The 12,787-nt window shown below is 34.8% G+C and overlaps 1 protein-coding gene across 1 annotated transcript in view; it reads left to right on the top strand.

Annotated features, from left to right (window-relative positions):
• Positions 1-12,787, top strand: part of LOC122803164 (protein sel-1 homolog 3-like) — a 920,824-nt gene that overhangs the window by 218,279 nt on the left and 689,758 nt on the right. The window contains exon 4 of the mRNA XM_044072781.1: positions 11,141-11,262. Within this exon, the coding sequence (XP_043928716.1) occupies positions 11,141-11,262 (122 nt within the window). The remainder of the gene's footprint in view (positions 1-11,140; positions 11,263-12,787) is intronic.

Below are 12,787 nucleotides of genomic sequence, written 5' to 3'. Positions count from 1 at the left end.
GGAAGTGCTGGGTACAAAAAGTAAAAAAAATAAATAAATAACATAATTATTGTTTTAGGCTGTACGGCATTTGTATACCTCTATTATTTTTGTCAACAGGTAATCTTGATTTCAGACTGATAGTGACTCAACTAATTCAATCTTTTAATGTATGTTTGCTATACAGTATTTACCATTGCAACTGTGTTACAAGTTTAATCTATTCCCACATAATCCATCACTGTTATTCTGCAGTGTACTGCCTATGTATGACTTGCATGTTTGTCTTGGCAATGCACATAGTGCAGTATGAGACAATACAAGGGTGTAATCATCCTGAAATGAAGCTACAGGAAACGTAGATTGATAATCCAGTGATGTACAATAGCAAATGTCAATGTCAGACCATAATGGTTAATGTGTTTGCCTTACAAACACAAGGCACAGGGTTTGAGTCTCACAAGGGATAATTGGCTAGGCTTAAAATGGCTCACAAGGGCAGTTAGCGTAGTACTAATCTATGAACCTATGAACCTATGTGAAACATGCCAATCTCCCTCACAGTAATACAATGTACATGGAGAATGGTATTTAAATTTTTGGAGTGAAGTATGTCATTACATGTGACAATCATAGTGATGTTACATTGTCCTGTGCACACATGTGCATTTGTTGTACAACCTGTGATGCACAGTACCATCTGTTCCAAACAGTGGATTTAAAAAAAATTCAAATGCCCTATTTCACAGTGTTAATATCAGTCTTCTCCAATGGCACTTGCAAATAATACTGTGCTCTTTAGATAAGAAGTTTGATGCCCAATATGGAAAATGGGTGTGCATGCGCATGTGTATGTATGTGACTGTGTGTAACAGTTGTTGTCTAGATTGTGTAACTAGATAAGTAGGAGGTTCAATGCCCAACATGGGGAATTTGCAGTGAGTGTGTGTGAGTGTGTGTGTGTAACACTTGGTGCTTGTATCCACCCCCTAAAAAGAATACATTTAACTGTTTGCACATCTCCCTTATCCCACTTTTTACTGAAACATCCTCTATGAAACACACTGATGAGGTCATCAAAGTGCATGCTCTACCCTTAAGAGTCATACTTCTCCTGTGACACTTGTGACTGATACAGTGCTCATTATAATTAGATAGGTAGGTAGGAGGTTCAATGCCCAACATGGAAGGTTCATGTGTTTGTGAAAGAGTGAGAGAGTGTGTGAAACACTTGGTGGTTTACCCACTTCCCCTGAGAAGGATAAATGTATCTGTTCACACAGCTCCCTTCTTCCACTTTTTCTGACACATCCTCTATGAAACACACTGATGAGGTCAGCCTGACAAAAGTGTACTCTCTACTCTTAAGAATCAGACTTCTGTGGTGCTTGTAGCTAGTACAATGACCTCTATATTGTGTAACTAGATGGCTATGAGCTTTAATACTCAACATTGAAGGCTTGCTTTGTGTGTGTGTGTGTGTGTGTGTGTGTGTGTGTGTGTGTGTGTGTGTGTGTGTGTGTGTGTGTGTGTGTGTGTGTGTGTGTGTGTATATGCAACACTTGATGCTGTATCAATTACCCTGAGAAGAATAAATGTAAATGTTCACACAGCTCCATTGATACTACTTTTTAGTGAAACATCCTTTATGAAACATACTGATGAGATTATACTGACATATTTGCACTCTCTATCCTTAAGAGTCAGACTTCTGCTGTGGCACTTGTGACTAATACAGTGCTGTGTACATTGGATAACTAGATAGGAAATCCGATGCCCAGTATGGTAGATGGTTACGTGTGCATGCCTGTGCGTGTATATGTATGTCTATGAGACTGTGTGTAACAGTTGTTTCTGTATCTAAGAATAAATTTAACTTTTCACACAGTTCCCTTATCCCACTTTTTACTGAAACATCCTGCAGGAAGCACACTGAGATCATTATAACAAAAGTGCACTCTCTACTCCAAAGAGTCAGACTTATTCTGTGACACTGGTCATTAATACAGTGCTGTCTAGTTTGTGTAACTAGATAAGTAGGAGCTTCAAGACCCAACATGGACAACTTGTGTGTCTGAGACTATGTGTAACACTTGTTGCTGCATCTACTTCCCATGAGAAAAATGCATTTAACTCTTCATACAGCTCCTCTATCACACTTTTTACTGAAACAGCCTCTTTAAAATGCCACACACTCACTGGTTCAACAACACCCATTTTTATGGGGAAATGATAAGATGAAGTCTTTAGGAGTATGAATTTAAAATTCTCTATATAAATATTGTGATGTGGGGGGGGATTTTATTTTTGAAAGTGAACTTCACAAATATCTTCCATATTACTATGATATTTGAATGATATATTTTATGTTTGGAGGAGTGACCAAAAATGTTTATAGGAATTAGTTAATTATATAAATTGTACAATCAGTTTCATGCATCATTCTGTCCAATGGAGCTCCGGAAATATGCACTGTAACTTCTGGATAGAGCCTAAACTTTTTGATTAAATCGAAATATGTTCTCAGATTTCAAATGAATGTTTATATCTCTGGAACCATAGGAGTTGGCAAACTGTTTTATAGTGGTAGTATTCTTTAGGTTCTATACCTTAAACTGGATTTTATAAACCACAGTAAATTCAGAAACTATTAAGCTTGTAATATTTTGTAAACAACTTAAGCTATCTCAAGGACTACTCAAGTTACAAATCTACAGACAGCAATATTTTGTTCATCCAGCTGAAAGCTTTCATATGAGATTATGCAGTTCTGTCTGTGCCACGTAGTTGTTACGATATTTAGAGACATATGAAATTTATGACAATATTAATAAAAATTGTATGAACAATTAAAATGTATTTACCTTCATTAGACAGAGGTCAATTATTATTGTAGTTGTATTGTCCAAGTAACATTTAAGATGGAACCTTTCAAAAATCTTGTATGCAACACAGTTTTGAAATTATTGATGTAAATGTGAATACTTAATATTTTTCCCCTACAGTTGTCAGTAAGATGTAACTAAAGAAATGCCTGGAGGTGTCACTGGGCTTTAATGAGTTTAGTGACTGTATAACATGATATGTGTGAATGTTCCAGTTTAGATGTAAGTATTGCACCATGCAAAGTATGAATGTTCCATTTCATCTGTCATTGTGGGCAAAGTCAGCATGGATTTTTATGATCCTTTAAATAGTACAGACTATCTGCTGATCCTGATTGACGAGTATTAAAGGTTTGCATCTACAGAACTTTTTAGGTCAGCATCATCATACAGTTGTCTGTTCTTTGGAGATAGCAAAAGCTATTAGATCAGTCAACCAAAATTTTTACAGCTTCTAATTTGAACATTTTTGTATTAACTTGGGAATACAGCATAGAAATGTAAAATCATAGTGACCACATGCAAACTGAATAGTGGAAAGATTTATGGCCAGGACTTAAAAAGTTGAAAGAAGTGCCTGTGTGAAATGTTTACAAGCATGAGTGTTATACATCCTATGATTCAAGAATTACTCCAGCTAGTCCAGTAAACATCTATGGTGAAAAGACAGTTCCTAGTGAGATAGAGCCAGAGACAGCCAAAGAAAGCAAAAAAAAAAAAAAAAAAAAAAAATGAAAACATTGTAAGAGGCAAGGAAAATAATATTGTTTTTAAAAAAAACAGACAGTATTGCTGAAATAGGTGGGACAAGGGGAAGCTTTTAATTATTTCTTGGAACTTTATATAATCAAAAGACTAAAAGAGCCCTATGTTTTCCTAATAGACTAAATGATAAGGCAGTCTATTTTTTAAATCCTTGTAGTAAAAGATAACAAAGTTAAAATGTCACATATAATCCTTAATGTGATTACACATTTCTAAGAAAAGCATTATAGCTGATGTAAAACTTCATAACTTTAAAAATGTTAAAATGTAGATAGAATATCTAATGAACAGTTAGAAAAACCTGCATATTTAAAGGACTACATGTACCTTCATATTACTTCATGTCACAAGCTAGGTAGACATTGCAATTATCTTCTTTAGAATGTAAATGTGAATGAATTTTACATGTTGCAATTTGAGTTTTAAATTTTCAGTTTTGTTCCCCATATTATTATCTAAAATGTTTTACAACACAATGCAAGAAACAGTGGAAAAATAGTTCTAAAGAACATGTGAGTGAAGTAGGTAATGTGAGATTCCTGGAATGTTTGAAGTTATGATAAAGCAGTTTGTTTTTATCAGACAAAGGATGAGTGAACATACAGAAAAAACAAGGTATTTAAATTAAGACAGGCTTTTAATTTAACCCATTACCCAAAGGAGCTGAGAATAATTACTTGCTTTAGGAATAATGTATCGGTACCACAGGTAATGAGTATTATTTGCTTTAACTTGTTTTTTAAATGTCTATGAAGCCTATTGATAAAATCTCTTGTTCACAATGTCTTTGAGATAATTGCTTAGCTAGCATAATAACCCAGATAATTACACCGCAGCATCACACTAAAACCATTGGTAAGTGTAACCTGGAAGTAAGAGGTCATGCTATATATTAGAAATACTTTTCATGTGTATTTAACCCTTAGTTGACACTGCAATTCTCTAAGCTCCAATTCTCTAAACTCGTGTTGCTTTAGGACAAGAATTTGCCAACACATGTATAGTATAAAGAAAAGGGATGGAAATAATGCTTTGTTTAAACACCTTGAAAGTTATGAATACCATGTCTTTATGTTTATTATTAGTGACCATATTGAGAAAGATCAGAGGGCTGGATCTATTAATGGGTTATTGGAGCTGAGGGAATTGCAGGGGTAAATAAGGGTTAATGCCACAGTGTTTCCATGGTTGGATGACCAGTGTTCTATCAGCAGTGTGCTAAAATTAAAAGCTGCAGCTGAATTCTAGGCTTTCCGGCATGGTATATAGAAGGATTCCTTATGGTTTATTTAATGTGTTTTAGTATGTTTTTTATACATGTCTTTTTGTGTATATGTTTTAACAAGGGTTATGTTTTTATTATATACATATAAAAAATTATTTTACTTAATATAGATTTGTATTCATAGTTAAGATCACCAGTCGTTATTTATATTTATTATATTTATTTGTGTTCATAGATTTTAGTTGATTTCAGACTCTTATAGGATGTATAAGTAGTATATTTTAACTGGAAATGTTAGGTTAATTGATTAACAAATCAGAGTAATTGTAATAGTATTTAATGTGGCTGTCTGGTTTTTGCTGTATTCTGATGAAGTCCTGTGTATTATCAGACGACAGTGCTTAATAAAATACTAGTGGTGTGGTCCTTGGCCTTGTTCCTTTGTTTTTTGGTTTTATTAAGACTTACAATGAACAATACCTTTACAGTTTTTAAAAATAATGCAAAAAGAAAACAAAACAAATGCAGTTTAAGTAATTATAAAAAATTAGACATAATATGAAAAAATTGGTTAAAAATAGACACGTTATATGATAATGATTTAATAGTTAGAGAAATTAAAGGTAAGTTAGTATAGTACAAACAAGAATTCCAATACAAAGTGAGAGAAATGCAGGCTTATGGTATCTTTGGAGAGAAAGCCTGTGGAGAGAAATTGATATAAGTAAGGAAGTGAGTAAAAAAGGGCAAATAAGGAGATGTAAGGTATGAATATATATTTGTTCATATTTAGATATCTAGTTTATCCTGGTGTTGAGCAAGAACAGAGTCATCTATTGGCTATGAAGTCTTTCAGAATGGTTTTGAAGGGTGGGAAGTTTAAATCAGGACTGAGGTGCAGTGAACTTGTGTACCCAAATATTCTTATTAGAGGTCTCTATTTGTTATTATTTATATTATTCCCTTAGAGAAACTGACATATTACGTCTTATACACAACAAGAAAATAAAATCCAGTGTTTCAGAGAGCTTTTGTTTTACAGTCTGGCATTATACTCACCTTCCACCTGCGGCTGTTTGACCATTGCTTGTAAGACTGGGTAAAAGCAGTATCTAGAAAATATAAGCACTAAGTCCTCATTAGACCAGAAGAAAAATATTTCACCAGAGAACATACTGCATTTAGAGTTGGGGAGGTCTGTACCCTATCTACTGACAGAGACATTGTGCTAGCAAGTAAATCATTAGTAAGGTGCAGTGAAATCATTGAGGCAGAGTAGCATTCTTGAGAGTGTTCTTACCAGAGTATCTTATTAGAATTCCCTGAACCGTTTTTTACTGTTAACTATCTTGCTGAACTGATGTATGGTCTCTTATATATACCCAACAAGACCAAAGTTTCAGACATCTCTTGCTGTTACACTGTTTCACTTTACTTGGGAGATGTTTGCCATGTGGTCAAAAAGCCAGGTAAAACTAATGTCCAGGATATGTGTATAATAAGTTCTCATTATGTTATAAATAAAATTACATATATTTCACCAGAAATATATTTTGCACTTGTAGAATGTTGTAACTACAATGTAGTGCTTCCAATCAGCTTAGGCCGTTGTCTCAAATTCAGTAATGAGCTACACTGACATTTCTGAGGTTAGAACATGAACCTTAACTACATTTGCAAGTGTTACTACCATAATGTTTTATTGCAACCTGAAAGAGGGACTGTGTTAAAGCCCTTAATGCATAAGTACCAGAGATTAAATAAGCCTTTACTGCCACAGTGTGATGTTTTTGCATTGTACTTCCATTGTTGGTGCTCTGATGCATATGTACCAGTTGCTTTGGTACATATGCCTTTACTGCCTTTAGTGCCACAATGTGATGTTTTCACAGTGTAATTTGTTTCCATTGTTGATGCTCTGCTGCATTTCTACTTAGTATCCAGAGTATGGTAATGAAATAGACTATTTATCTACTGAGTTGTCATTATATCAGAAATTAGAATCCTATATGTGTCCATTTTTTCATTTCTCAGAATACCATAGGTAACATGTCAAATGTTTGGGCAACTAATGAGCACATTCATATTTACTGTAGTGTTGTACTGAAACCTCTATGAGTATAATAGCACTTTTTGTTGTTTTTGTAGCTGGTCATCCTACCATTTTACTGGAAAATTTCATAATGAAATCTCAAAAGTAAAACTGAGATATAGTCTTTTATAGATAGGAAGTGGATCTATCACTACCACAGTCTCACATTTTCCAGTCTATGTGGTTTCCATTGAGAGTGTTGCTTTGAACTTCTGCACACTATGCAGAACACTGTAATGACCTATAATATTTCTTTACTGAGTTGCCATTACATTAGTAGTAAAAAACGTATATTTATCTAGAAATAGTTTTTTGTTTTAATATGCTGTAGATACAAAGCCATGCTTTTCAACATTTAAAGCTGTGGAGTCAACTTCAGATGTGTGCTACACTGGAATCTCTGGGGTTAAAATTATAGTCTTAGGTGTGTTTTGTCTGTCAGACCACTGTTGTCATTATGTTAAAGTTTTGTAATGAAATGTCAAATGTCATTATGTTAAAGTTTTGTAATGAAATTTCAAATGGGACAAAGATATAGAGTTCTAAATATAGCAAACAATGTATACCTATACTGCTACAGTGTGACATTTTCCATTATGCTCAGTTTTGATTGAAGGTGCTATGTTAAACTTCTTCTAAGTATACTGAATGCATTAAGGGAAAGGATATCTCTACATTTCCTCTGTCATTACTTCAGAAGTAAAAATATCAATATGTCACAGTTAACTTGACAAATGTTTTAGCAACTAACGAAATGGGGTCAAACTCAGGGTATGTTTGCACTGAAATATCTAACAGTAGAATAGGAATCTTTTGTATTTTTTTTCCAGTGGATTTCCCAGTTGTCACTCCCTAAAAGCTTCATAATAAAATCAAAAAGGAGGACTGAGATATGGCCTTTTGTAGGCATGCACTTTGTTCTACATCTAGAAGTGCTCACTGTCACAGTTTGACATGGTTTATATCGTAAGTACAAAGTTTGAAAACTTCGAATCTCATATGATCGACATCATATGAGTGAAGTTTTCAAACATCGAACATTTCAACGGAATTTGCCGTAGGGAATATTTCCCTACACTTCAATGTAGTGCGATCTCGGACTTGGTATATTTAGGTAGTGGGGGTGTGGGAGGTGCAGGGGGTGCAGGGGGGCTTGCCCCCTGCATAGAGCATTCAGGTAGGTTTTTTTTGTTTTTAGTTTGTTTATATTTTAAATTCAATGTTTGACAACTTCGCTCATATGGAGTTGATTGTATGAGATTTGAAGTTTTCAGACTTCGAACTTACAATATAGATGCTGCATTATACTGAACTTCCATTGGCAATGTTGTTTTGAATTTATCAGTATGCAGAACTCAATGATAGCCTGGAATGAATATTTCCTGAGTTGTAATTATATCAGAAGTAAGAAATCCTATATATTTTATAAGAAAAATATATTTTTCAGCTGTAAGTGCCATGACTACAATTTATTTTCTTTCTAGTATTAAAGTGGTGGGGTCAAATTCAGAGGTATTCTACACTGGTCTTCCTGAGGTCAGAATAGCAGTCTTAGGTGTCCTTTATAGCTGAATACAATGTTGTTATTACTTGTGAATTGCATAGTAAAATTTGAAAAACAGGCTGAGATATAAGCTTTCACAGATAGGTGCCAGATGCTTAACTCCATATGCTTTTACTGTCACAATCTGACATTTTCCATTATTTTCATTATACTTGGTTTCCATTGTGGGTGCTTGTCAAACATCTGCTCAGCACACTGAGTACAGTAATGGCTTAAAATATTTCTTTACTTAAGCTGTCATTACAACAGAAGTAAAAGTGCTATTTATTTCTCCTGCATACAGAGACTTTTTGTTACCAAGTTATGACCCCTCTCCCAGTTTAGATTCATGTGCAGTAAACTACATTGTTGTTATTATTACTGCTGTGAGTTGTTTAGTTGAGTCCCTCTCTTTGTGATCTCAAGGACTTTAAAACAACAGGCTTTCTGTCAAGGAACTGCTTCTTTAAGTTCTTGAAAATTCATATTACAATTGTTATAATGTATTAAATTATAATACATGAAGATGAAGTTGTATATGTATATTTTTGCTACAGCTATAACCACCAGGTAAGTGAATTTTGCAGCAGAGGGCCATGATCTATTATTCTGAGAAATGTGTTATAATATTGGATACAGTTACAGAGAAATGGTTCTTTACAGCTGTAGTCATATAGCCATTTACGAGCTTTGTTTTTGCCACTTAATTTACAAAAATATGTTTTGCAATTCTGAGGGGACACACTCAGCATGCATCTAAATTATATCAGAGGTTGTTCTTATGTAAAGAAGTCTAAAATAATAATCTTTTGTGGGAAAAGTGATAATTTTGTCATTTATAAATTATGGGTGAGCAAGATATCTACAACTCTCTCAACACACTGTCCACTCCTTACCTCATTTTCTCCCTCTCCTCAGTGTTTATTGCTACTCAAAACACACATGCACACACAGACACACATACACACACACACACACACATATATATATATATATATATATATATATATATATATATATATATATAAAGAAATCTCATTTGTTCATAACTATTATTTAATATGTACACAGTACTAATTTTATTTTTCTCACAGTGATCTTCACTGAAATGCTTGTGTGTTTTTCTTTTTGAACCTGTATGTACTAGAAAACTGTATTGAATATTGCTTTGTATAGACTAACTAGATGATGTGTATTCTGCATCTTAGTGTATGTATACTGTTGTACTAATTATTGTATTTTGCTTGTATTTTTGTGGAGCTTTTCTCCCCGGGCCTCCGCTGAAAATGGGCTTCTGGCCCAGTCGGACTTTCCCGGTAAACAAATATAAATAAATAAATGGGGAAAAAAAGCATATTTTCCATGTTCTGATGTTGTCTACTTTTCCTAAGAGCTATTTGGCTGTGGAAAGGCAAATGAAAGTGTGATTTTCAAAGGGTCTTGTCTTGAACTTTTTAAAGAATATCTTTCTGTAGTAGAGAGATATTGTCAGTTGCAATTAAGATAGAATTTAGGTCAGAACTTGTCAAAGATTTGGGATGCATGGCTAGGCATAAAAAGACCCTTGTGGTTGTTAACCTAGTAAATACCTATGAACCTATGAATGGCCTTTTGTAAATAGGGTGCAACATTTACAAGAAGTTAGCTGAAAACAAATGTGTGGCTTTCAGTTCTTTTCAGATTAAATTGAACAAAAATATAATATTGATGTGATTTTAGACCTAAAATAAATATGTTTCTGTATAATAGTGATATTTTTATTCTTTGCTTACATTGAATCATAAACATGACATTAAAATGATTTTGCATTAAAATTATATTTGTAGCTGTTTCTTTCTCTTTGTGGGTAGGAGACCAGTCTAAGGATGTTTTGTTTATAATTGACAGTAATGTTCCATGCAGATGTCATGAACAAAATGTTTAACTGTTTAGCAATATATGCTTTTGTATAAAAAAGTAAAAATAAGCAAAGCAGACAGTATTCTGGGGACAGATTTTTGAACATGCTCAGTACTTAGATTATTTTTCAGATGAAATTAATGCATTTTATGGATTTCAATTTTAAATGTATTTCAGACAGAAGAATGTCCAAATTTCACTAGCTGCAGGAGATTTGCCTTATAAACTTTCTGATTTGGGGATTTGCTGTATAGATCTCACTGTCTCCCACCCCCTGAGGGTGTGCATTAACACATTTTCTTAATTCCTTAAAACTTTGAGTTGCAGGAATAAGAAACTAATCTTACTTTGGAAATTGAAGCGGTATTTCTAGTATCCTCATTAATATGCAAGACCCTTGTATCGGTGCTGTAGGATGATTATATTCTAGAACTGAATCACAGTAAAGTATGCTGTTTAGGGTGTATTCTAAATCAGTAACTGGAGGGAGTATATGTAAATCTCCTATATGGAGAGCCATTTTTCGTTGATCAAGTTCATTAGTATTAAAATATTATTCTGACAATCAAATGTTTTATGAGTTTTTAGTTTGGGCTTATTGTTACAGCATCTGCTACTTTGTTATACTAAGTTTTTTATCCTTACTATTGTTTAGCAACAGCTATACCTCACTGATTTGTGCAATATAAACAAACTGGCACATCATGTATTACTGATTCTGAATTGAGCATTCCTGCTTCTGTTTCTTACAGGTCTACTTTCTCAGCCTGGCTGTACCTTTTGAGCTACTGTGAGAGCACGTACTGTAGTATATTGCACCACCTTGACTGGAGCAAGAATTATTCAACTCCAGTGTTGCATGTCATAGATACAGGTAAGGACAGTATTAATTTAATACATTCTTTTGTGCCTCTGTGTAAAATCATGATTTTTTTAACTTCTTTTACTATTTTATTGATTTTCCCAACCCATCATTTTTGCATTTGGTATACATTTGCTTAATTTGCCCAGTTAGCAGATAGTGTGCCATTGTAGTCTGACAGTGTACATTTTAAATCACAGCCAGAACAATCACAGTCTTCCTGCATAGTCCAAACTTATTGGTAAAGCAGGGATGGAGGAGGAGAGGCACTGTGTATGAGAAATTGGATTAAATGAGAAATGGTAGTAGAAGCAGCTGATGAAAAAGGGGTAAATTGAGAGGAGGTAGAGAGAGAGTAGAACCTATACAAGTGAGTTACTTAGCAACATAGCTGAAATGGGAAGGGTGAAGAACTGGTGGATAGACACTATATATGGGCTACCACATACTTCAAGGATAGATGAGCTAATGATGAACAGAATATGAGCATATGTGGTGATAAGAATATAATGCTAATGGGGGAGTTTAGTCTTTTTTAAATGGAATGAACCATTCTGCTATCAGGGGTGGGAAGCAAGAATGAAATAATTATGATTATAGACCTTCTTTAGCTATGATAGAAAATGAAAACAAAATGTCCTACATTTCTTACATTCCTAAAAACTTATTCAGAATGGGGCCTTCTATAACTCTTAATTTTTGTTTTGGGTGTAATTTGAAGTATGTCCTGATATAGTTATTTGTTAAGCATCTTACCAATGTTGTGTTTTTCCCCTAGTCGCTGCCTCTTGCACATCTCTGGGCCACTTCCTAGTCCTCCATTTTTCAGCTACTCTTTTCTCCCCCTCTCTTGTTTTCTACAGATGCTCTTACTCTGTAGATCTCTATCTCTTGTGCTCCCATCTCTGAGTATTTTCTCTCTAGCATGCCCTCCTGCACTGCCCTATCCTGCTGGCCTTTGATAGCTTCCTTACTCCTTAGATTTCTCCCTGTGCCTTTTTCTATACTCTCTTCTGCCTCTTCTGAGACCAGACTTACCAGTATCGCTGACTGTCTCTCTTGGGGACTTTTGCAGCCACTGTGGGTGTAGCCCCGCTCCATTCACCCTCGCTATGCTCGGGGTCACTTTGCTCGCCTACCCTACCCCCATTTCCACCCACCCTCAAATCAATTACTTTTATCCTCTCCAGACCCTCCCCTTCCTGTCCATTTCAAACACTCATAATCCACTTCCTGCCTGCTACCACCCAACCTCAACACCTTCTCTACCTGCTACAAGACTTCCTGTTCCCAAACCAACTCTTCCACATATCCCTCACTTTTACTCCCCACCCAACCTATCATGCTTCTTTTATACCTTACCAATTCTAACTCTGCTCTCTGCTTTAACCTCCTATCACACCAACCTTTCCCAGCATTTCATGTAGTCTCCTACCATACGTATCCCCAAATCACCCTCTCCAGCTCACTTCTACTTAACCTCCCCATCTCTCTTCAACTTCTCCATTAACTACTTTCATAAACTAACTATATTAGA

This window comes from Protopterus annectens, chromosome 5.part1, assembly GCF_019279795.1.
Source record: "Protopterus annectens isolate FY-2018-M chromosome 5.part1, PAN1.0, whole genome shotgun sequence".
Classification (NCBI taxonomy): Eukaryota; Metazoa; Chordata; order Ceratodontiformes; family Protopteridae; genus Protopterus; species Protopterus annectens.
The sequence above is the reverse complement of the archived record's forward strand: the minus strand, read 5'-3'. Positions and strand labels throughout refer to the sequence as shown.